At 38.2% G+C, this 24,045-nt stretch overlaps 1 protein-coding gene across 1 annotated transcript in view; it reads left to right on the plus strand.

Moving 5' to 3' along the window:
- LOC150091193 (integrin alpha-9-like) overlaps positions 1-24,045 on the plus strand; it is a 295,920-nt gene that overhangs the window by 36,434 nt on the left and 235,441 nt on the right. Inside the window, exon 2 of the mRNA XM_090389494.1 lies at positions 3,513-3,637. Within this exon, the coding sequence (XP_090245620.1) occupies positions 3,513-3,637 (125 nt within the window). The remainder of the gene's footprint in view (positions 1-3,512; positions 3,638-24,045) is intronic.

Raw genomic sequence — 24,045 nt, forward strand, 5'->3', positions numbered from 1 at the left:
CTCTGGTTTGAGTGGTCATTTCTATTCTAGTTCAATAAAATTCCAATACAAAATATAACCCTAAACCTATATCCCAATGCAGGTTTAACACTATATATATGTATTTTGGTATCGAATATTATCTCTGAGTTACGTTATATGACTTTTTTATCCCCTAATTAATACTTATGTGTATTAATTTATGATGTTACGTTTGTAATAACTAGGTCGCTATATTTATTTAGTTAAAAAAATACAATTTAATTGACAATGAAATTTAATAAGATTAATAAATTTTACTGATTAATTGATACAACTATACTCGATATAGTAGTATCAATATAATATCAACACTAATGTGTTGCTATAGGTCAGCAACACATTAGTGAAATTGTTAACTAGTTCGAAATGCCAAACAGACACTTGATGTACTTGACATCTGGTGTGTATGGGTTTGGCACGCCCAGGGTTCTGAGCATCCAGATATCCTCCTTCTGCTCTTTTTTGGTGATTCCTTTCTATTTCTTTCTCTCTCTCAGGGTAACTTGGAATTTTTTTATTTTGGCTGGTGCAGCATAAGCCTCAGGCTTCCTTGCACTATATGGCTAATAATAATAATAACTAGTTTTCCGTTAAACTTTACGCAAGCACACGTTGTATCGTATAACAATGGCGGCAAGTTAGGAACAGTTAATCTACGGACACGAGGTATTTACTTTCCAAATCGCGCTACCTAAATTCAAAATAAACCACGGAGCTTAACCAGGGCTATAAGCTACCTATAGAAAATAATTTAAAACTTTTTGTTCGCTGGAGCTGCAAAACCTGTCCAAATTTGATACCCTTACCGATATTAAGTAATAACCTACAAAATATCTATCTAAATTCAATTTAAACTAAAGTATTGTTACTAGGAATATAAAGCAACTCGAAAAAATAAATTGATATGCCAATTGAAGTCAATAAAAAAGCAAAAACTTCTCTATTTGCTGGAACTGTAAAAACTTCGCCAGTTCACATCATATGGATTTTGTTGGCGAATTTGAAGAGTTTGTGAATGTGGATGATGAAGTTGCTACCACAGCAATGCCAACACCAGAAGAGCTGCTGAGCACCAAGCATGTTTTTGTTATCAGCAACAGTGAAAGTGAAGAAGCACACACACACTGCGAACTAAAAAAGATGCCCAAAATGCATTGAGCATAATAGAGAATGTCTTTGCCTTCAGTAATGTTGATAAAGAAACAGCTATTACATTTGATATTGTCTGTGCAGTAGTTAAAAATGCATATAGGACAAAATCTGTGCAAAGAACATGGGATTCTTTCTTTAAATTAGATTAATTTATTAAAAAGTTAATGGTTTGTAATTCTTTTTATGTGATACTAAAATATTGTGTAGATTTGATTATAGAGAGTTATTAAGTGCTCGATAATTCCTATATTCTATTATATTATGAAACAACAGGGATTACCTTTATTTTAGATATAGAAGCTTCTTTTCCAACCAACTCTCCTAGTCCAACGTGCTAATAATTCTTTGGGAAGGTGATATCAATTTTACAAAACATGTGGGACATCTTCCCCACTGTCAAAACCGTAGTGTTCAGACCCCTCGGTCTCAACACTACGGTTCTGACAGTGGGGAAGATGTCCCACATGTTTTATAAAATTGATATCGCCTTCCCAAAGAATTATTAGTGCGTTGGACTAGGAGAGTTAGTTGGAAAAGAAGCTTCCTATATCTAAAATAAAGGTAATCCCCGTTGTTTGATAAAATATTGTATAAAAAATGTGGACAAGGCTTTTGTTTTTATTATTTTTTATTTTTATTATTTTATTAATTTAAATGAATTTAATTTTTATTTATTTTTGTTATTATTATTATTTATTATCATTCTTAGATATATAGTATATACCCAAAAAAAAAAAAGTAGAGTTTTGACACTTTTGGGCGATCTCGTTATTATTACAAACCGTGAAAATTTAGGTAATTTGAACTTTGTATTAATGAGATTCGACTGTATATTCATCTCTCAATCACAACTTTATAACGCTGCTTCTGGTCACTTATTTATGACTTGCAAAACATCTGTTTATACCTGTTCTATGTATTACTTGAATATTAAGATTTCTGGTGGATATATATATATATATATATTTATTTTTTTTACTTTGGAATCTTGAAGTGTCCCACTTAATCCAATCCCAGTAAATTGAGAGTCTGCTGTGTAATCAGAAAAATCTTGAATAACTCTAATAATTATTTCTTATATAAAATTTCTTATCCACAGTTTTTAGGAAATAATAATTTACGCACTAGCCTTGATTGTGTGATTTTGATAGAATAATCACACAAAGAAAACAGCAAACTAATTCAGCTGTACATTGGAATTGAAGACTGTATATTATTTCTTTCCATTACCTCTGGTAATGTAAAAACTTTAAACATTGCATTGCATGCCCAATATTATATTATAAGATCAATCTAAGAAAAGTTATATGAGAGCAACTATGAAGTATCCCAAAGCTTTCCAAACAAAAAACCTCAAAAAAAAAACCTTGATTATCCGATAATATTAATCCATAAAACGGGAGCAGAATACACACAACACCACTACTCTCTACATTTGGCAGTATGATTTTTTCTGGAAAAGCTTCATAGCTAAGCTATTTTTATTTTCTTCTGTCTTAAGAGTGCTGAGCCCATTTGCCAGCTTGCTCACTTGCCTTTACTCTAAGACAGACTTACAGATTTGTATATCCAACTGGCCTCATTGGTATAACAGCCTTGATGACCTGCTTCTAGTTGCTTATCACTATGAATTCATGCCCAGATACAGCATTCTATATTTTCCCAAAAAAATCTTACATCTCATTTCATGTTGGGTTCCATGCAGCTGCAGCATACAATATTAAGCCATTTCGTGCTTCTTGAACTGGCCGGCTCCGTAGCCAGGTGGGAAGGAGCAGCAGCACGTAGCACACGCTTCTTGATTAGACCGGGGTTCGAGCCCGTCACCACCAAATACGGAGGATGCGGAAAGGTCAGGGAATGACCACCGCACCGGAGCAATATGGCCTTAGTTGCTAATGCTCCTAAAAAAAAAACCAAATAACAAATAAATAACAAGCTTCTTGAACTTTGCAAACAAATATTCTAGTAGATATAAGGAACTGTCACTTGCTAAATTCAATAAACTAAGAGAAATGTGTTCAAATCCCATTCCAGACTCCAGAAGAACTGTTTAAATTGTCATGTCCTGTTAGAATTATTGCTGGTTTAAGGTGTAACATAGCCAAGTGGTCAATGAGGAGAGGAGAAATAGCAGTAAATGCATTTGATTATTCATGATTCAAGCTTTTTGACAACTAAATACAGTTAACGTTCTTGTATTCTCTACCTTGTAATCTACTGTGTGATTGTCTCGCTAATTACATTAAGATTATAAATTTGTTAATGAATTTATATAATATTCTAATGATGAAAGCTATGTTGAATCACTACTGAAAAGATAATTCATATCTTTCCAGAGCCTTAATTACTGCAACCAGAGCCAATTCTTCACACCTGAAGCACGAACTTCATCAACCTGGAGTTTTATACAAATGCCACATTCGTGATTCAAAATGCCAGGAGGTGGTGTTAGACAGAAAAGGTGATTTCCTTACATGTGTTTTGAAAGAAGGAGTGAGCTAAATGTTTTAAATAATCATAATAATAAGTTTATTTTTGCTGTTTCAGGATTTTGAATGCAAAAATTCATTCAGTATGCTACTGCCTATGATCATTATTGCATATTAGGTCTGCAAAAGTTTGTTTATGTGTGATTTGTAATATGCATTGGTTTAGTTCTCACCCTCTCCATCCAAGAGTTAATAACTACAGCATTTCATTAAAATATACATTGCACTGAGTGGAATTAATATAATTTAGAAATTTAATAACTGTACAATACAATTAATTCACATATTTCAGATCATCATGCTTCCTTCATCTGTGGTAATTGGTATAGATATAATCTGGGCCACCATTATGCACAGGCAGGGCAAGCAGTTGCCTGAGGTGCCAAATTGAAAAGGGTGCCACCACTTTTTTAGCAACATGAAACAAAAAAATGACATAATTAGAGGTAGCTTTGATATCATTCACTGATTTCATAAATTGTATAATATTGCCAATTGATTACACTATAACTGTAATTGCACTGTCAAAATAACAAAGCTGTGCAAGCTAAGACATTACTGTATCCTACCAAAGCCAACTCTTTTTTTTTTTCTACCCTTAATATGGGATGCAAAAAAATTTTCGTTGCAGTGGCATAAAGTCTAGCGGCAGAACTGGATATAATACAGAATTACATCCTAAAATGCCTATGGTCTGGAAGAAATAATGCATACAGTCCTCCTGTCATATCACAGACAATGAAGCCAAGGAGAGAGAGAGAGAGAGAGAGAGAGAGAGAGAGTGTCAGAACTGTAGTTATTTGGGATAACTACAACATTGTTTTTCAAACTTTTTTGAGTAACATTTAAGAAGCTGACAAAAACTTCTTGGATTTAGAACACAAAAGCAGCTAACTGGTTGACCGGACCACAATTTTAAGGAATGCCCTAATAAATATCAGAGCACTAAGTGAAAATTGCCTTTCTCAACACGCCACACAATCACTCTGTAAGAAAAAAGCACATGTCCAGTATACAAATGAGTAGGTGACAGTATCTGTTTTCAAGCTAATTATTCCTTAAAACTCTGGAGTAATAACCAGAGTTTTAAGAAATCATGCACATTAGTGCACAATGTTCAATATTGGTGGCAAACCAGCTCGTAAAAGTTAAGAATGAGTTCAACCTGGACTTTCCTTCTACTTCAAGGTCCTTATGGGGTGAGCTCACTGGCTATACCCCCACATTTGGAAAAGTTCAAATCATTGACCCATCCTGCTCTGATACCATTACAATGGTGTGTGAGTGTACTTTTAGTGCTAATTCTAACCCTTTTTATCAATCATTTCCAGCCCTATTACAAAGATCAAGAATTGTTTTCTTAGATACACATTCCATGTCTATGCCACATAAATCTGGGAAGTGTTTCTTCTGCATGCTGTCTATCTACTTATAATGTGATTTTCATATTATCTGTCTTTGACAATGGCAACTTGTGGTTTTGTGAACAATCTAAATATATTTTGATACATAAATTTGGGCCCCCATATAAAGTGTGCCGTACATGTGTGGAGGGATTGTGGAAATGTGGCAAAAAAAGAAAGCCATGACATTTTCCATTGCCATGACGTACAGGGAACCTTGGGATCATATTAGTGATGGTAATTTTGTTTCATAAACGTAGCAGGTTATAATGCAAAGAACAAACAGAGCATTGTGAACTCCAACAACGTTACTTCAACTGTAAGTCCCTATGGACCTAAACTACTGGTACCACCTCCACCATTTGTTCTTGAACATATGCCAACAGATCCTGAAGCTCGTACTTGTGATCTGGATGATGATGAACTATTTTGATGAAGAGAATCACAACTATAGTTCATAGTTGTGAACTCAAGATTTTTGAGTTCACTTCTTGCAAGTAGTGAACTCAAAGGTCTCATGAATGATTTAAATCTATCCAAAGGGTCTGCCGAGCTTTTAAAGTCAAGACTGAAATCAAAGAATCTGCTGGTCCCAGGAACAGTCTTTTCATGGAATAGACATCGTGAAAAAGAATTGGTTCCCCATTTTTCCAAAGATAGGTCAATGCTATATTGCAACAATATACCTGTAGTTATAAACTTTTTTGAAATTTCTGCAGGCCAACAGAGTGGAAGATATTTGACCCATCAAAGCAAAGCGTCAAAGGAGTTCTCCTTCATAATGGAAACAAGTATGCATCCATTCTTGTAGCCCATTTGGCAACTTAAAAAAGTACAGAAATGTTAAGCTTAAAAAATTCAGTACAAGGTTCATTGTTGAGTAGTGTGAGGAGATTTCAAAGGTATTGTTCTGCTACTTGGCCAATGGACTAGTTACACAAATATGCTTTGCTTTTTATGTGAATGGGATAGTTGAGAAAGAAGCGATCATTGGGAAAGGAAAGTGTGATCACCAAGACATTCTCAACAACAGGTTCAAAGAACATTAAAGATGAACCGGTAGCAAATACATACTGGACAAAATTAACAGAACACGTACAAACCATTGTGTAACTCGTGCAGCTTGCGATGAAGTGGACAAAATTTAGTACCATAGAATAACAACAAAATGAGGAGACAGCAAGAAACTTTGGACAAGTACAAGGAACATTTATAGGGTTGTATAAGAATTACCAAAAAGGTCACATTACAGAAGTTGACTTAAGATGCTCAAAAATATGGCCACATGACATCAGTGCAGTGTATGATCCTTTTCAGTGGCTGAACAGGCCTAAGAGCAGTGAATCATGTTGAATAGAAGGATGTCTATAAGATTCTGTGGCATCAAAATCCCATTCTTCCACCAGTGCAGACCCTAGCTTACCGAAGAGTTGGCTGTTGGTATGCAATGCCCAAGGGCATTCCAAACACGTGCGATCAGATTTAAGTGTGGTGATTGTGCTGGCCATAGCAGTTGTTTGATATCTTCAGTTTCAAGATATTCCTCCACCTCTTGAGCTGTAGTGCAGTGGCATTGTTATGCATGAAAAGAAAATCCACATTCCTCATTGTCTCTAGATGAAATGACGTTTAGAATTTGTAGTCTAAGCTAGGACTCTCAGAGAACAGAACTGTACTCCATTCATCAGGGCTCCAAGTCACATGTTCATGGCACCAGTTTTGACGAGCTCTGCGGTGATTTGGGGTTAATGGAATACAAATCACTGGTTTCTTTGCATAGAGTCCACTTGAATTCAGCCTTCTTAACAGTCCGGTTGGAAATGTGCACTTGAGGTTGCTGCAGCTGCAGCAGCAGCAGCCTCAAGAAACAATCAGTGATAAGACATTGTAGGATTCTGTCTTGCAGTTAGAGCCAGATAGTGGTCTTTTCTGGTTGAGATAGCCCTTGGGCGACCTTGGCCAGCTCTTCTTGAAATGATGCCTGTCTCCATAGTGTCGAGATGACACTATGGAGACAGGCATCATTACAAGTACTGTTATCATTAAACCAACATGCCGCCTGCGACTGCTCAGCTTCAAGTCATCCAATGGCCTGCCATCTCAAGGAATCATCTAAACAACGATGACTTGCCATCCTGAGTACTGGAGATGTGGCTATTCCACTGAGCAAGCCAAAAAAATGGGAATGAAGTGATGTGGTCACAAACTGTATTTTTATAGGCATGAATAATTTGCATAATGTGCGGCTCCATACGGTGGTAGATTAATTTCCATTGGATACGCAGAATTTGCTTGTCAGGATGCCTATTATATCAAATATTTGTCACTGTTCACAATAAAATATTCACGAAAAGCATTTTGTTTTGTTAATTTTTTCAAGCAGCGTATTAACAAAGTACTGCTATCTTTGTTGCATATAAAGCTAGGTTTAATGAAATAGTTCATCGAAGCCCTGACTAGAGAAGGAAATTATTTCAAGTATGTCTGCTCTCATCACTTGCATACTAATAAATCAAAGCAGGAATTTTTGTTGGCTGCTGCACCCTGTATTTAAAGAATCCAAGAACCAAACTGAAAGAGATGCTTGGACTAGCTTGAAAAATATAGTATGCATTTTTTTTTTTTTGAAAAAATAAATACAGATTATGAGATGATTGTGAGTAACATGCTGGAGGTATTCAGGTAACTAGGTAGCAGCATGAGTGCTAAGGTACACTTCTTACACTTTCATCACAACTATTTCCTAGAAAATTTCCATTATATTCTATATAAAAGAAGTGGAAAAAAGCTACCAAGGGGGATGGAAAGCTAGTATAATGGCCGACTTCTGCTGGTTGCTAAAAAGAGGAACAGCCACTGAAATTAGCTTCCTGTTTAACCTAGTTTAACCTAGTCTAGCATATAAGAAATCCAGTTTGTGGTCATCTATGCTTGACAGGAGGAGGTAGCATTTGAATATTTTTGTTTTTACGTATTTCTCTTGGTATTTTTATATAAAAATAAGTTCTTTATAGAATCTGTGAAAATGCAAAAATATCACAAGCATCTCCACCATTATTTTCGGTTTTTCTTTATTAGTAAAATATTCTGACACGATGGAGAAAATTTCTATTAAAATTGTAATTCAGATTTTACGAGCAGTAAAATATCAGAAAACTTTTCTTAAAATTCAGATTGGTTCTTGATAGCCAGTGTTGTCATTAGGAACCAAGACCTGGTGGTTACCAAAGGTCCTTCTTTCTCTGTTCCTTCCATATGATCTGTGGCTACCCGCGTCACTATATAGAGCAACACAAGTAGCCAGCTGGTGGCCTCTACAACTTCCAGTGGCACCTCCGTAGGCAGGAGTGGCAGTGCATAGCACACGCTTCTTGATTAGATTGGGGTTTGAGCCTGTGACCACCAAAAACGGAGGATGCGGAAAGATCAGGAAATGACGACCGCATATCCCCGGAGCAATATGGCCTTAGTTGTTAATGCTCCTAAAAACCAAATAACAACAACAACAACAACTTCCAGTACAGTGTCCGGACATTCTGCCTCACATTACGTAATTGGAGTGGCTCTGCTGTTTATATCAGTTGGTCCCAATGCAAGATTCACCTTATGGCATGATTCACAAACCGATCAGGATAAACAGGGTCAACTCTGATGAATTCATTGCTTCACTCATCTAGGTATCAGTAATTGGCTTGGACAACCGATAAAGTACTCTTCTATGATGAATCTAATCTGGATATCAACCTGACTTCCCCTGACCTAATTAAAAAGCTGACATACATAGTTGAAGGTTCATAAAATGAAGATCTCCAGTGATCATTGCTTTGTCTCATTTATTGTTGTTGGTTATTGTGTTGTTTCTCCAACATTCAGACAACATTACACTAGAAGATTCAAGAAACTTGCTTTAGTCCATATATCAACAGCAGGCTTTAACACTTCTCCAAATCTTTGACCAGCTTATTGTCAGGAGGGAGGAAAGTGAACTTTGTACAAGACAATCTCTGTCAGGCTTCCACTATTGCAATGAAAAATAACACCCACTTGCCCAAGTGCATGCCCTGGTGGGGTAATGAGATTGCTAGGCTAATAACAAGCTTAAGAAAGCTTATAAGGACTTCCAGCATAAGGCCAGGTCTGTTCCTCTCCAGAAGCTGAAATACTGCAACAATTGTTAAGACCCCAGAAAGAAATACACAAATACCATATCTCTGCTTGTTGCCATCTGACAGAAAGTGAGGACAGCTATAACCCTTGAAGAATTGTGCACAAAAATATATAAGACAAGATTACTTCTGCAGACATAATCAAATCCCTTATTGTGGATGAATGACTGAAACCACCAACCAGCATGATACCATAGTTCGTATCTTTGACATCATCCCAATCAGGGACAATCTGGACATGAATATGGATTCCAGAAATAGATCATAGCAGACAGTGACAACTACCACCTAGTGAGCTCCTCTTCTCCATTCTCCACAGAGAAGATTGACCAAGCTGTTCACAGGATTAAGGATGGAAAGGGTTGGATTTGATTGAAAGTGAAGGTTTAGACTATCTCCCTTCACCTTCTTGCTGGCTTATTCAACACTTTCCCAACCGGTTCTTGTAGATAATAAAGTTATTTCCCTCTGTCCCATCTGAGATCTCGAGATCCCCGGAATTCAGTGTTTAAAATTCTTGATAATAAAAGAAATTTATCTGTTTTGAGTATTGTAGGCAATGAAAATAGCCTAACATGGCAGGATTCCATTGGCAGAACCCTGGTTGATCTTTTTCCGCAGGACACTGGTCAGTTGAGTCAGGATCAAAAGCAGATTGAAAAGGAAGAAGCATATACATTAATTGAGGCAACTGAGGCTGTGGACTGTGCAAAGAAGGGTAAATCGCTGGGCACAGACAAAATAGAAGTTTCTGTAATGAAAAAAGCATATAAATTAAAGCCTGATATATTTGTTAACTTATATAAATTTAATAAATGTTTGGAAGAAGGTGCCTTCCCACCTAGTTGGAAATTTGCACAAGTAAAATTGTTAATTAAAGGTACTGGTAGAATGATGAATGATACAGGATCTTATCGACCCCATTTTTTTTATGAAAACCCCAAACATGAGAGGTATTAGAACCTATAGTACTTAGTACCGTGGTTGGAGGTTGAGAAGACGAAAGAAGATATTTGTTGACATTAGACTTGAACTTCTGCAGACTGTAATTTTCAGGAAATACGTATGAAGGAAGATTGTACCAGAAAACAGCAGCTGAATGAATAAACGAGGAAGAAGAAAAGTTGGTTCTGTGAGTTTGAAGTTGGACAATAAATGGATGTTGACTAGTGGTGGCACGTTAGGACTGTTTTGAAAGAGAGGGAGCAGGAATTATAGAATCCAATTCAGAAGAACAGTGCCCAGGGAAGTATCTGTAGAAAAAGCATGCAGCAGAAACAGTATATCTATGGGAGAGACTCTGTTAGAGATGAGTCATTAATTAACTTAATTGCCCTCTTCTGAATGGAATCTAGAAGCCTGAGAGAGGTTTTGGCAGCTCTGCCTCAGATGTGGTAACAATATTCCACGGTAAGGCGGATTTGCAATTGTACAGAGTAAACAGCTGTTTCAAAGAAAACTAACGCTGAGAGCGAAAGAGAAAAAGTTTTTTAAATACAGAGGAAGCAATATTTGTAATGTGCTTGTGCCGAGAGAGAGCAGCGAGAGAGAGAGAGAGAGAGAGAGAGAGAGAGAGAGAGAGAGAGAGAGAGAGAGAGAGAGAGAGAGAGAGAGATTAGAAGTCAGGGAAATCCCCAAAAGAGATATCATCTTGCCTAGAAATTGGAGTGTCACCAAAGATAAGCATTGGAGTAGAAGAATCCTTTTTGTGAGATATAAGACAGGACTGAGTTTTAGAAGTATTGAAATCAACTAAGTTGTATTTTCCCCACTGGAGAATTACCTGGAGATTGGCATTTAAGGAATTGGTAGCAGATAGTCGAGTAGTTGAAGCTGATTGAGCGAGCGAGGCTTCTCAAACTGGAAAGTGGAATGCAATGTGCTATCATCAGCAAAACTATGGATAGGATTTCCAGTCAGTGGAAGAAGGTCATTAATATACAAGAGGAAAAGAGTGGGGGAAAGAACTGAACCTTGAGGGACACCAGCATTATTGGAGAAGTTAGAAAACAGAGAGCCATCTACCATCACCCTCGGGCCCCAAGTGCCAAGTATTTCTAGTGATCAAGCGATTTCTCTGTGATTATAAAGCGATTTCTAAAGTGATAGTGTTACATATATCTAGAGTTTGAAACTAATTCTTTATTGTATATATATAGTTGCTGGAAAGTATCAGTGCAATGGTTCCTAAAAAAGGAAACACACCTTTCTTTTATTTATATTCTAGTCCTAGTAACCACTAATCTACTTCCGCTTGGTCACTAGGTGGCACCGCTTCTGCCTCCCTGTGGCGGGGGGCCAGAAACCTGGAAGAAAAGCTCTCACTCCCAGGCAAAAAGGTGCAAACATGAATGATCCACATATTACAACCATGGATCCCAAAAATCTGACTCCTTTGAGTCGGAAAAATGAGACTATTGCAACTAAAAGGCAAAAAAGGACATGACATCGCTTAATGCACCTACATTTATTGTCTTTCTTTCTACGACAGAACAGCCATTAAGAAAACTGTCGCCATTTGTCCTCAACATATGTTTAAAAAGTGTGGCTGGAACACCAAAAAGTGTTAAGTGACTAAAATCAGGCGACATTCTAGTCAAGACAGCAGATGCCAAACATGCAGAAAGACTGCTTCAAATGAAAACATTTGGTGGGATCCATAAAGGTCTCTCCCCATAATACGCTAAATACATCGATAAGGAGTAATTTCTGAATGGGACCTTATCTGTGTTTCTGAAGAAGAGATTAAAAATGAACTTGAAGGCGTTATAGCTGTGAGAAGGATTAAAATTACTAGAGATGGGACACTTACTCCAACCAGAAATATCATACTGATTTAGCACTCCTAAACCATCTACATCCGTGAAGGCCGGTTATCTGAATTGTAACATCTGAATTGTAACGTTCCGAATCCTCTTCGCTGCTTAAAATGCCAGAAGTATGGTCATTCACAAATGGCATGCCGTGGTGTTGCCATCTGTTTCAACTGTGGGCTTCAGGAGCACAGCAATCAGAACTGTTCAGCTGAGAAACCAAAATGTCCAAACTGCAAGGGGGACCATTCTGCCTATTCCAAGAAATATTGGAAAAGAGAAAAGCAGATTCAACGGTATAAAGTGGAACATTCTGTCACATACCAAGAAGCTAAGAGAACTGTACTTCCAATTGTCTTAAACAGACCTTCCTATGCACAGGTCATAACGAATCAGTGTACAATAGAAACCCAAACAATTTTACAATTCCTCCAAAGAAGTCCATCTAAGACTGGTCATGAGCACTGCTTATAACATCCCAGAAAACATCAAGAGAAACTCACCAACACACCACTTTCCCTACTTCCTGATGTAAAATACTCAGAAACAAAAGCCCCGCAAGGAAAACGTAATATCCTAAGCCAGAAGTCAGCTGAACGAATGCAGACAGATGACCAACCAAGCAGATGAATCAGTACTAGAGATTTTTGTGGAAGAAGAGATGGATACTGGAAAACCATATTTCCTCAAAAAGGAAAAACCTACATGTGAAAGATTTAAAACAGCATCTAGGAAACAGTCCAAAAACCTCTCCAAAACCAAATAACAAAAACCATAATCCAGTGGAACTAGAGAGTATTCCGCACTGACATAGGTGATATATATGTTCTGATTGCACAGTATGCACTGCAATGTCTTTGCTCACAAGAAACCTACCTCAGACCTCAAGACTCTACCTTAATAAAGAACTATACAGCATATCGAAAGGACAGAGTAACAGGTGGCACAACCCATGGTGGTGTGACATTACTAGTAAATTCTCGCATTCCTTCCCAGATTGTCCCAATAAACACAACCCTTGAAGTGACTGCAGTAACCATAGCTACTAGATCCCTCATAACAGTAATAACAATTTATGTTCCACCAAAACAAGATTTATTACAACAGCACTTAGAAGACATAGTAATGCAGTTACCTACCCCCTTCTATATACTAGGCAACCTCAACAGGCATAGCCCTGTGTGGGTAACACAACCTCAGATCGGAGAGGAAAACAAATTGAAAAATGGATAGATGAGAATGATTTAACTTTGTTGAATGATGGCACACATACATATACACACCTTCCATCAGGAAATACTACAGCTATAGACCTGTCTGTATATTCTCCAATACTATTTCCAATACTTGCTTGGTCAGTGCACAGTGATACTCTCTGCAGTGATCACTATCCAATAATCATCACCATGGCATTAGGAACAACATGCAAGTCACGTAAAACTCCCAGATGGAAAATAAATGAAGCAGTCTTCACCCAAGAAGAGGGCATGCCTCAGGGGTCCGTGCTTACCACTACCCTCTTTGCCATCAAAATAAACTCTATAACTAAACATATACCAAAACCTGTTGATACCGCTTTATATGTTGATGATTTCAGTATTTCCTATCACTCTCAGAATATGCGAAGTATAGAACGGCAGCTATAAGCAGCAATAAATAAAATAAGTAAATGGGCGCAAACAAATGACTTCCGGTTTTCCACACAAAAAACTGCATGTATACACTTCTGCAGGAAACGAAACTTACACCCTGATCCTGAACTTAAACTGGACGGATATATGATCCACATTAGACCAAACATAAGATTCGTAGGACTTCTTTTAGATAAGAAACTGACATTCCTTCAACATATTAAGCATCTAAGACCTTCAGGCATTGAGAAGTTAAACCTACTCAAAGTTCTTTCCGCAACAACTTGGGTTGCAGAATGACATACACTACTTAAACTTTATCGAGCAATAGTATGTTCCAAGCTGGATTATGGAGCACCTGTTTACGACTCTGCAAGACCAAGTGTACCGAGATAGTAGGATTCCATACACCACAGTGCCCTCCATATAGCACTTGGAGCTTTCCGCACTTCACCTGTACAAAGCCTATATACAGAAGCCCATGAACCTTCACTACAACTTAGACAACACAACTTATTATTACACTATGCTGTCAAGATAAAATCCATCGCCAATCATCCAAATAGAGAGGTTCTGTTTTCATCTTGCTGGGAAAACTTATGCCAAGTCTATCCACGAATGAACCAAGCTGCCAACATCCGTCTAAAAGATTTACTGTTAAGCCGAGAGCTGTATAGTTGTACTAGCATAACTAGTACAACTGCACAGATCATTCCACCATGGATCATAATTCAACCTGCATATGACCTGCATTTTCAATCCTGGGGGGAGTAACTCTCTCAAGAACAAACTACTACCAGCAGCTACATGCAGCATACAAAGAAAAATATGAACATTAGCATTAGTAGAGGCATTTGATGCAAAAAAGCAAGCTTATGCATCATCAGCCAAAAAAAAAAAAAAAAACCCACTTCCACTTCACCCCTCTGTTCGTTCAAAATACCTGTCCAGCTGAGCCTTAAACTTATTTAGGCTATTAACCTCCACGACAAGGGATGGAAGTCTGTTCCACCAACCAACCACCCGCTGGCTAAAGGCAAATTTCCACACGTCTGTCCTACATCTGTCTTTCCTCAATTTGAATTTATGCCCTCTCAGGTGATTATTCTGAGCTAGAGGAAGAATCCCATCAGCATTGAGCATGCTCAAACCATTCAAGGCTTTATACACCTCTATCAGATCACCTCGCTGGTGCCTAGTCTCCAGACACTGTAATTTGCAAAACCTAAGCCTTTCTTCGTAAGAGCACCCTTTTGTTCCATTCACTAATCTTGTTGCCCTTCTCTGTACTCGTTCCAGCAGCTCTACATCCTTCTTGAAATGAGGCCTCCAGACCTGTATACAGTACTCTAGGTGTGGCCTGACCATTGCCTTATACAAGGGAATAATCACCTCCTTATCCCTGCTGGAAAAATTCCTGTATATCATTGACAATACTCCATGAGCTACTCTTGCAGCCCGTCTGCACTGCTCAGAGAACTTCATATCTGCCTGCACAATCATCCCAAAGTCCCTTTCATTCTCTACCACTTTCAGTGTAGTAACACAGAGTTGATACGTTGCTCTGGGGTTGCTGTTTCCCATGTGTAGTACTTTACATTTGTCAATGTTAAACTTCATTTGCCACCTCTCAGCCCATCTGCTCAACCTTTCCAGATCCTGTTGCAGCAGCATAGTGTCAGTAGTGTCCTTGACAACCCTGCCAACCTTTGTATCGTCTGCAAACTTGGACATAAAGCTTGATATACCATCATCAATATCATTTATAAATGCAGAAAACAATAATGGACCCAACACTGAGCCCTGAGGGACTCCACTAATAACATTAGTCCACGATGAGCAGTGTCCATTGATTACCACTCTCTGTCTTCTCCCCCTCAACCACCCCTTTATCCATAGCAGCAATTTGCCTCCAATGTCACACTGCTCCAATTTGTGTAGCAGTCTTCCATGTGCAACAGTATCAAAAGCCTTTCTAAGATAATATCAAAGTATATAATATCAAAGCTATTCCCTGCATCCAGTTCTTTTGTGACTGCATCATAGTATCCAATCAAATTGGTCAGGCAAGACTTCCCCTTAACAAAACCATGCTGTGTCCGAGCTATAACTGAAGTCTTGTCTAAATTATCCTGCAGTGCTTCTTTAACCAGTGCCTCCATTAATTTTCCTGGAACAGAAGTTAAGCTCACAGGTCTATAATTACTTGTGTCAGCCTTTGATTCTCCTTTGTGAATTGGGGTCACATTTGCACATTTCCAGTCTATGGGTACCTCCCCTGAGTCCAAGGAAGCTCTCATAATTATGGCTAAGGGTTTGCTTACTTCCTTTGCTGCCTCCTTTAATATAACTGGATAGATCCCATCCTCCCCGGGTGCCTTTTTTGTGTTTATCTTCAACAATTTCTCCTCCACTTTACTCCCAGTTATTTCAAGATTTTCTAGCTTACTGCTAGAGTTGAATACACCTCTGGCATTCCCCTCTCTGAATAACTCCTCATGTGTGAATGTCGATGCAAAATATTCATTTAGTTTGTTAGCTACTGAGCAGGATCATCAACAGTTGACCCATATATATCAAGTGGACCAATCTCATTCATCCCCTTCCTTCTAGAGATTACATAAGTAAAGAACTCTTTGCTGTTTTTCTTTGCATCCCTTGCCAAAGATTTCTCGTAATCTGCCTTTGCCTGCCTAACCTCCTTTGTAACTTGGTTACAGATCAACTTGTATCTATCATAGACGTCTGTGTCACGTGTTAATTTGTATGTATCCCATGCATTTTTCTTCTCTGCTATATGTCTCATTAGTTCATCTGACATCCATTTAGGCCTAAACCTTGAACAATATTTCTTAGTTGGTATGTAAAGCCTAGTAGCTTCCAAGATAAGTTCTTTGAATGCTTGTATAGAATTTAAATACTGTCTCAGTCCATCGTAGTCGCCTTTACGAAAGCAAAAACCCTTCCTTTACCCCTAATGGTAGTTACCTCTTTGAGTAAATCCCACTTCAGCACACTGTGATCACTGCCACTTAGTGGTTCATTTATCTGCAGATTCTTAATGCATGAAGAATCACTACTGATATTCAAATCAAGGGTATTACTCCCTCTATTTGCCTCCCGAACATTAGCATTAGTAGAGGCATATGATGCAAGAAAGGAAGCTTATTCAGCATCAGCGGAAAAAAAAAAAAAAAACAACCACTACTCCCATTTCACCCCTCCGTTCGTTCGAAATACCTGTCCATCTGAGCCTTAAATTTGTTTAGGCTATCAACTTCAACAACAAGCGATGGGAGTCTATTCCACAAACCAACTGCCCGCTGGCTAAAGGCAAATTTCCGCACATCTATCCTACATCCGTCCTTCCTCAATTTGAATTTATGCCCTCTCAGGTGATTATTCTGAGCAAGAGGAAGAATCCCATCGGCATTGAGCATGCTCAAGCCATTCAAATCCTTATACACCTCCATCAGATCACCTCGCCGATGCCTAGTCTCCAGGCTCTGTAATTTGCAAAACCTAAGCCTTTCTTCGTAAGAGCAACCCTTTGTTCCATTCACTAATCTTGTTGCCCTTCTCTGTACTCGTTCCAGCAGCTCTACATCCTTCTTGAAATGAGGCCTCCAGACCTGTATACAGTATTCAAGGTGTGGCCTGACCAATGCCTTATACAAGGGAATAATCACATCCCTGTCCCTGCTAGAAAAATTCCTGTATATCATTGACAAGACACCATGAGCTACTCTTGCAGCTCGTCTGCACTGCTCAGAGAACTTCATATCTGCCTGCACAATTACCCCCAGGTCCTTTTCATTCCCTACCACTGTCAGCGTAGTACCACAGAGTTGATACGTTAATCTGGGGTTACTGTTTCCCATATGTAGTACTTTACATTTGTCAATGTTAAACTTCATTTCCCACCTCTCAGCCCATCTGCTCAACCTTTCCAGATCCTGTTGCAGCAGCATAGTATCAGTAGTGTCCTTAACAACCCTGCCAACCTTGGTATCGTCTGCAAACTTGGACATTAAGCCTGATACACCATCATCAATATCATTTATAAATACAGAAAACAACAATGGACCCAACACTGAACCCTGAGGAACTCCACTAATAACATTAGTCCACGTTGAGCAGTGTCCATTGATTACCACTCTCTGTCTTCTGCCACTCAACCATCCCTTTATCCATAGCAGCAATTTGCCTCCAATGCCACACTTCTCCAATTTGTGCAGCAGTCTTCCATGTGCAACAGTATCAAAAGCCTTTCTAAGATCCAAATATATAATATCAAAGTTATTCCCTGCATCCAGTTCTTTTGTGACTACATCATAGTATCCAATCAAATTGGTCAGACAAGACCTGCCCTTAACAAAACCAAGCTGTGTCTGAGCTATAACTGAATTCTTGTCCAGATGATCCTGCAGTGCTTCTTTAACCAGTGCCTCCATTAATTTTCCTGGAACCGAAGTTAAAATAACAGGTCTATAATTACTTATGTCAGCCTTTGATCCTCCTTTGTGAATTGGGGTTACATTTGCACATCTCCAGTCCATGGGTACCTCCCCTGAGTCCAAAGAAGCTCTCATAATTATGGCTAACGGTTTGCTCACTTCCTTTGCTGCCTCCTTTAATATAACTGGATAGATCCCATCCACCCCAGGTGCCTTTTTTATCTTTATCCTCATCAATTTCTCCTCCACTTTCCTCTCAGTTATTAGAAAATCATCTAGCTCACTGCCAATGTTTACTTCACCTACGACATTCCCCTTCCTGAATAACTCCTCATGTGTGAATGTAGATGCAAAATACTCGTTTAGATTGTTAGCCACCTGAGCTGGATCCTCAACTGTTGAACCATCAACATCCAGTGGACCAATCTGATTCATCCCTTTCCTTCTTGGGTTTAAATAGGTAAAGAACTCTTTTCTGTTTTTCTTTGCATCCTTTGCCAAGAATTTCTCATAATCTGCCTTTGCCTGCCTAATCTCCTTTGTGACTTGGTTACAGACCAACTTATATCTATCATAGGCTTCCATGTCACCCATTAATTTGTATGTATCCCATGCATTTTTCTTCTCTGCCATATGTCTCATTAGTTCATCTGACAACCATTTAGGCCTGAACCTTGAACAATATTTCTTGGTTGGTATGTAAAGCCTGGTAGCTTCCAAGATTAGTTCCTTGAATGCTTCCCATTTTGAATTTGCTGTTGGTAACATCATCAGTTGGTCCCACTGTATAGAATTTAAATACTGTCTCAGACCATCATAGTCGCCTTTACGAAAGCAAAAACCCTTCCCTTTACCTCTGATGGTAGTTACCTCCTTGAGTAAATCTCACTTCAGCACACTGTGATCACTGCCACCTAGTGGTTCATTTATCTGCAGATTCTTAATGCATGAAGAATCAGTGATGATAATCAAATCAAGAGTATTACTCCCTCTAGTTGCCTCCCGAACATGCTGGTGTAGAAAACAATCATCCAATAAATCCACAAAAGCCTTGCTAGTGTGAGAGTGACCAACCCACAAATTCCAGTCAGTATCTGGGAAATTAAAATCCCCCATTATAAGACTCTCTGATTTACTGGCCCATTCTATTTCCCTGTACAGTATCTTATTATACTCATCAGAGTCATTAGGCCTATAGCACACTCCTACTCTCAATTTTGATTTACCTATGCTTATGTCACACCAAACTGACTCGACACTGCCCTGTCCATCAATGTCGACTGGCTTCACTTCCTTGGATTTTATGTGTTTTTTAACTAATAGCATAACCCCTCCTCCCCTCCTGTCCTGTCTATCCTTTCTATACACATTTTACTCCCCAAATTCCAGTTCTGAATTCCTTATATCTGTGTGACACCACGTCTCTGATATCCCAACAATATCTGCCTTTGATGTTTTGAGCAATACCTCAAATTCATCAAATTTATTTACTAAACTCCTAACATTGGTGTACACGCAAGTATACATGCACCTGTTTCTATTCTTAGCTACCCTAACACAACCCACGTGTTTACTTGTACCGCAATGGCTCCCAGCAGTCTCTGAAATACCATGCATCTTGTTTTTCAGGCTTCTGCTCATTCCAGTAGAAGCAGTGCAAGAATCTCTTTCACCTCTGCCAGTGGCTACTGTTAATCCATTAGTCTTTGTCTCCCCCCAAGCTAGCAGTTTTCCGACCCACCTAACACATGCTGATGTAGAAAGCAATCATCCAATAAATCCACAAAAGCCCTGCTAGTGTGTGAGTGACCAGTTCCAAAATTCCAGTCAATATCTGGGAATTTAATATCCCCCATTATAAGACACTCTGATTTACTGGCCCACTCTATTTCCCTGTACAGTTTCTTATTATACTCATCAGAATCATTAGGCCTATAGCACACTCCTACTCTCAATTTTGATCTTCCAATGCTTATGTCACACCAAACTGACTCGGCACTGTCCAGCGATGTCGACTGGCTTACTTCCTTGGATTTTATTTATTTCTTAACTAATAGCATTATCCCTCCTCCCTTCCTATCCTGTCTATCATTTCTGTAGACGTTGTACTCAACAAATTCCAGTTCTGCATTCCTTTATATATCTGTGTGACACCACTTCTCTGATATCCCAACAATATCTGCCTTTGATGTTTTGAGCAATACCTCAAATTCATCAAATTTATTTACTAAACTCCTAGCATTGGTGTACCCGCAAGTATACATGCACCTGTTTCTATTCTTAGCTACCCTAACACAATCCAGGTGTTTACTTGTACCGCAATGACTCCCAGCAGTCTCTGAAATATCCTGCATCTTGTTTTTCAGGCTTCTGCTCATTCCAATAGAAGCAGTGCAAGAATCTCTTTCACCTCTGTTAGTGGCTCCTGTTAATCTATTAGTCTTTGTCCCCCCAAGCTAGCAGTTTTCCGACCCACCTAACACTGCCTTGATAGCATCAGCAAATATTCTTGCATCTTTTCCATTTAAATGTATCCCATCCCTGTAGAAGGAGTCTCTCCTGTTAACAAGTACAGTCCAGGCTGAAAAATATTCTACCTTTAGCCTTGCACAATGTTTCCAGGGCCGAATTGATCGACAAGGCTCTCATCATATACTCCCTCCTATCGTGTCTGGGCAGAATTGCAGATACTTTCAAATTCAACCCTAATTCATGGCTTTTTTTTCAACAGTGACCTGTTCTTGTTAAGTAATTCTGCCAGTCTCCTACTCTTGATATCATTAGTGCCAATGTGTACAACTATATCACCTTTTGTGCCCTTAAAAGATGATATACGCTCTACAACGTCATCAGCCTTTGACCCTGGCAGACATACCCTGGTCCTGTTCCACCTATCCTTTTTACAAAGCATGTTCCTCATTTCCCTGACAATAGAGTCACCAACAACTACTAGTTCCTGTGGGACTAGCGCATTTTGCCTTGGGATTGTCGCTGTGTTGCGTGATGACCATTTGCAAGCTCTGGTGTTGATGTGGGAAGCTGAGAGCTTGTTGGGCCCCTCAATTTAGTTACTTCGAGGGCATCCACCCTGTTCTTCAAGCTCATATATAGGCCCATAACAATGCTGAGTTGTTGCCCGATTTCAATACACTCCTTGCATCGCGCGCGCACACAACAATATCATGTCAATATCATGGCAATATCAAGTCCCATACCGGAATGCTCTACAAACGTCATGCAAGCAGTGCATTTTAAAAGGCTGTGATTCAGAAGGCGACTTTTCCCCCCCTCAGTTCTCCTCTGAGCCACAGTACTTCCATTAGCTTGAGCCTTTTGCTTTGCTGCTCTGGTCTGAGTCATGATTGCTATTAATTTCAATAACATTTCAATTTCAGTTCAAAATTATAACCCTAAACTTGTATCCCAACACAGTTATAATGGTATATATATTTTTCAGTGTCAAGTATTAATTATCTACGAGTTCCCTTTATATAACTTCCATATCAGTTATGTATTAATTAATTATGTTATGTTTGTAATCTAAGTCGTTATATGTATTTAGTGAAAAGTACAATTTAATTGACAACGAAGTTCAACAAGTTTAATAGATTCTACCGATCAACTGACAATATTATAATCTATACTATACTAATGCTATCTAGTTCGGTATATAACGTATCATATGACAAAGGCGGCAAGTTATGAATGGTAAATCTACGGACACTTAAGTATTAATTAACTTTCACGTCTCGCTGTCTCAATTCAGAATAAACTAATGATCCTTACTAGGTCTATAAGCTACTTACAGAAAATAATTTGATGTAAAATATATTCAATAAAGCAGCTAAATATGGCTAAAAAAAAAACTTCTTGTTCAGCGGAGTTGCAACTTGTAACGTGGATTTGATACCCTCACCGATACTTTTATGCAATTACAAGGTTGAGTAAAGAATAAATACACAAGATTAATCAGAAAATCATAAAATAATGCTGTACTACTAAATTTAAATCAAAAGTTTTAGAAAAACAATAATTTCAAATCAATAAATAAGAAAAATCCACTTAGCGGCTTTAAACACGTCTGGCTCCTACTAGCCTCATCATTGGCAATTAAGCTGCAGTATTTTTATATTAATAATACCAGATATACTGGAAGCACCTTGATTAATTATTTGAAGATTACTAGCCATTAACATTATTCAGTTCTGCACTTTCAACAGCCCTGATATATTCTGTACAGTTCTGATCCCTAATTGAATGATTGTAGTCTTTTTTATTCCGCTTACATTTAATACATTTAAGTGGGTCTTCCTTTGATAAATGGTCAGAGTACACATGTCCGCTTTCAGCACATTGGCTCCACAATAGTGTCTTGTGTTTGCAGTACTGTGCCGTGTGGCCATACCCTAAGCATTTGTTAAATTTTGAAACTATTTTGAAACACTTTAATATTCTAGGTGAAAAGCCTATTACCCAATTTGTTAATTTACGTTTTGAACCAGACTGAAATCTAATTTGAGTTTCTTGTTCAACCTCATCCTCAAGTAAGCCATAATCTTTAAGATTTTTATGATATAATTCATCCATCATTTCCTCACGTAACCTCTTTAAGTATATCATAGATTATAATCATTGGATTTTTAAACTTAGATTTATCATATGTTACTCCTACTTGACTTAATATTTCTGAATTAGACAATATTTCAATATCTTCCTTATTTTCCATCTCTAACAAAACATCTTTATTTCTTATTGTTCATATATTCTTAACTTTAACATCTTTATACTCTCTTTTTTGAGTGTATTAACTGCAATATTTCTAACCTCCTGGCTAGTTTGTAGTTGAGTGTCACCTCCAGCTGTTCTTAATATTATAACATTCTGTTTCTTGAAACCAATTATCACACACACGTCATTATCCTTTAAATCATTTCCCACATTTGGTATTCTTTCAGTAGAAGTAATCTTCACTTTATCAGCATATGTAGCATTTTATTCTACAAATGGTTGTTCCCTAACAGTATCATCTATTAATGAGGTTTTAGCCTTTAATTCTTGCACTCTCACCTTTAATTTCTCATTATCTATAATTAATGCAGTAATGATAGTCTCTTGCATATAGGCGCCTCCGTAGCCAAGTGGGCAGGAGCAGCAGTGCGTAGCAAACGCTTCTTGATTAGACCAAGGTTCGAGCCTGTGACCACCAAATACAGAGGATGTGTAAAGGTCAGGGAATGACCACCGCATATCCCGGAGCAATATGGCCCTAGAAACCAAATAACAACAACAACAACAACTCTTGTATATAATATACATGAACAACAAAGCCATTATGATGATATAATGCCTATTTATGACTTGATAATTAAGCTGAAGAAACAGGTAGTCAGTTATATGACCCACAAAACAAGTAAAATCACTAAGACTGCTTCCAACTATGTTAGCAGAGGCATACGCTGCAAGAAAGCAAGCTTATGCAGCATCAGCAAAAAAAAAACAAACAAAAAAAAACAACCCATTTCATTCATCTATTCACTCCAAATGCTTGTCCAGATCAACCTTACTGTTCAAATGCTTGAACAACTCAGACTTTCATGCCTCAAGAAATTAAACATACTGAAAGTCCTTTCCACAACAACTTGGAGAGTAGATTGATGTGTAAGCTTTGTTGAGCAACATTCTGGGATAGATTATAGAGCACCTGTTTATGACTCAGCTTAACCAAATGCACTAAGTTGGTTAGATCCCTTACACTACAGTACACTCTGTACAGCACTTGGAGTTTTCTGCACTTCACCTGTTAAAAGTCTTTATGCAGAAGATCATAAACCTTCATTACTGCTACATGAGAGAACCTGCAGTGGCACAGTGTAACCTGTTGTTACACTGTGTTGTCCAGATCAAATCTGT

This window comes from Mastigoproctus giganteus, chromosome 1 (assembly GCF_048544385.1).
Source record: "Mastigoproctus giganteus isolate SK-2022 chromosome 1, ASM4854438v1, whole genome shotgun sequence".
Classification (NCBI taxonomy): domain Eukaryota; kingdom Metazoa; phylum Arthropoda; class Arachnida; order Uropygi; family Thelyphonidae; genus Mastigoproctus; species Mastigoproctus giganteus.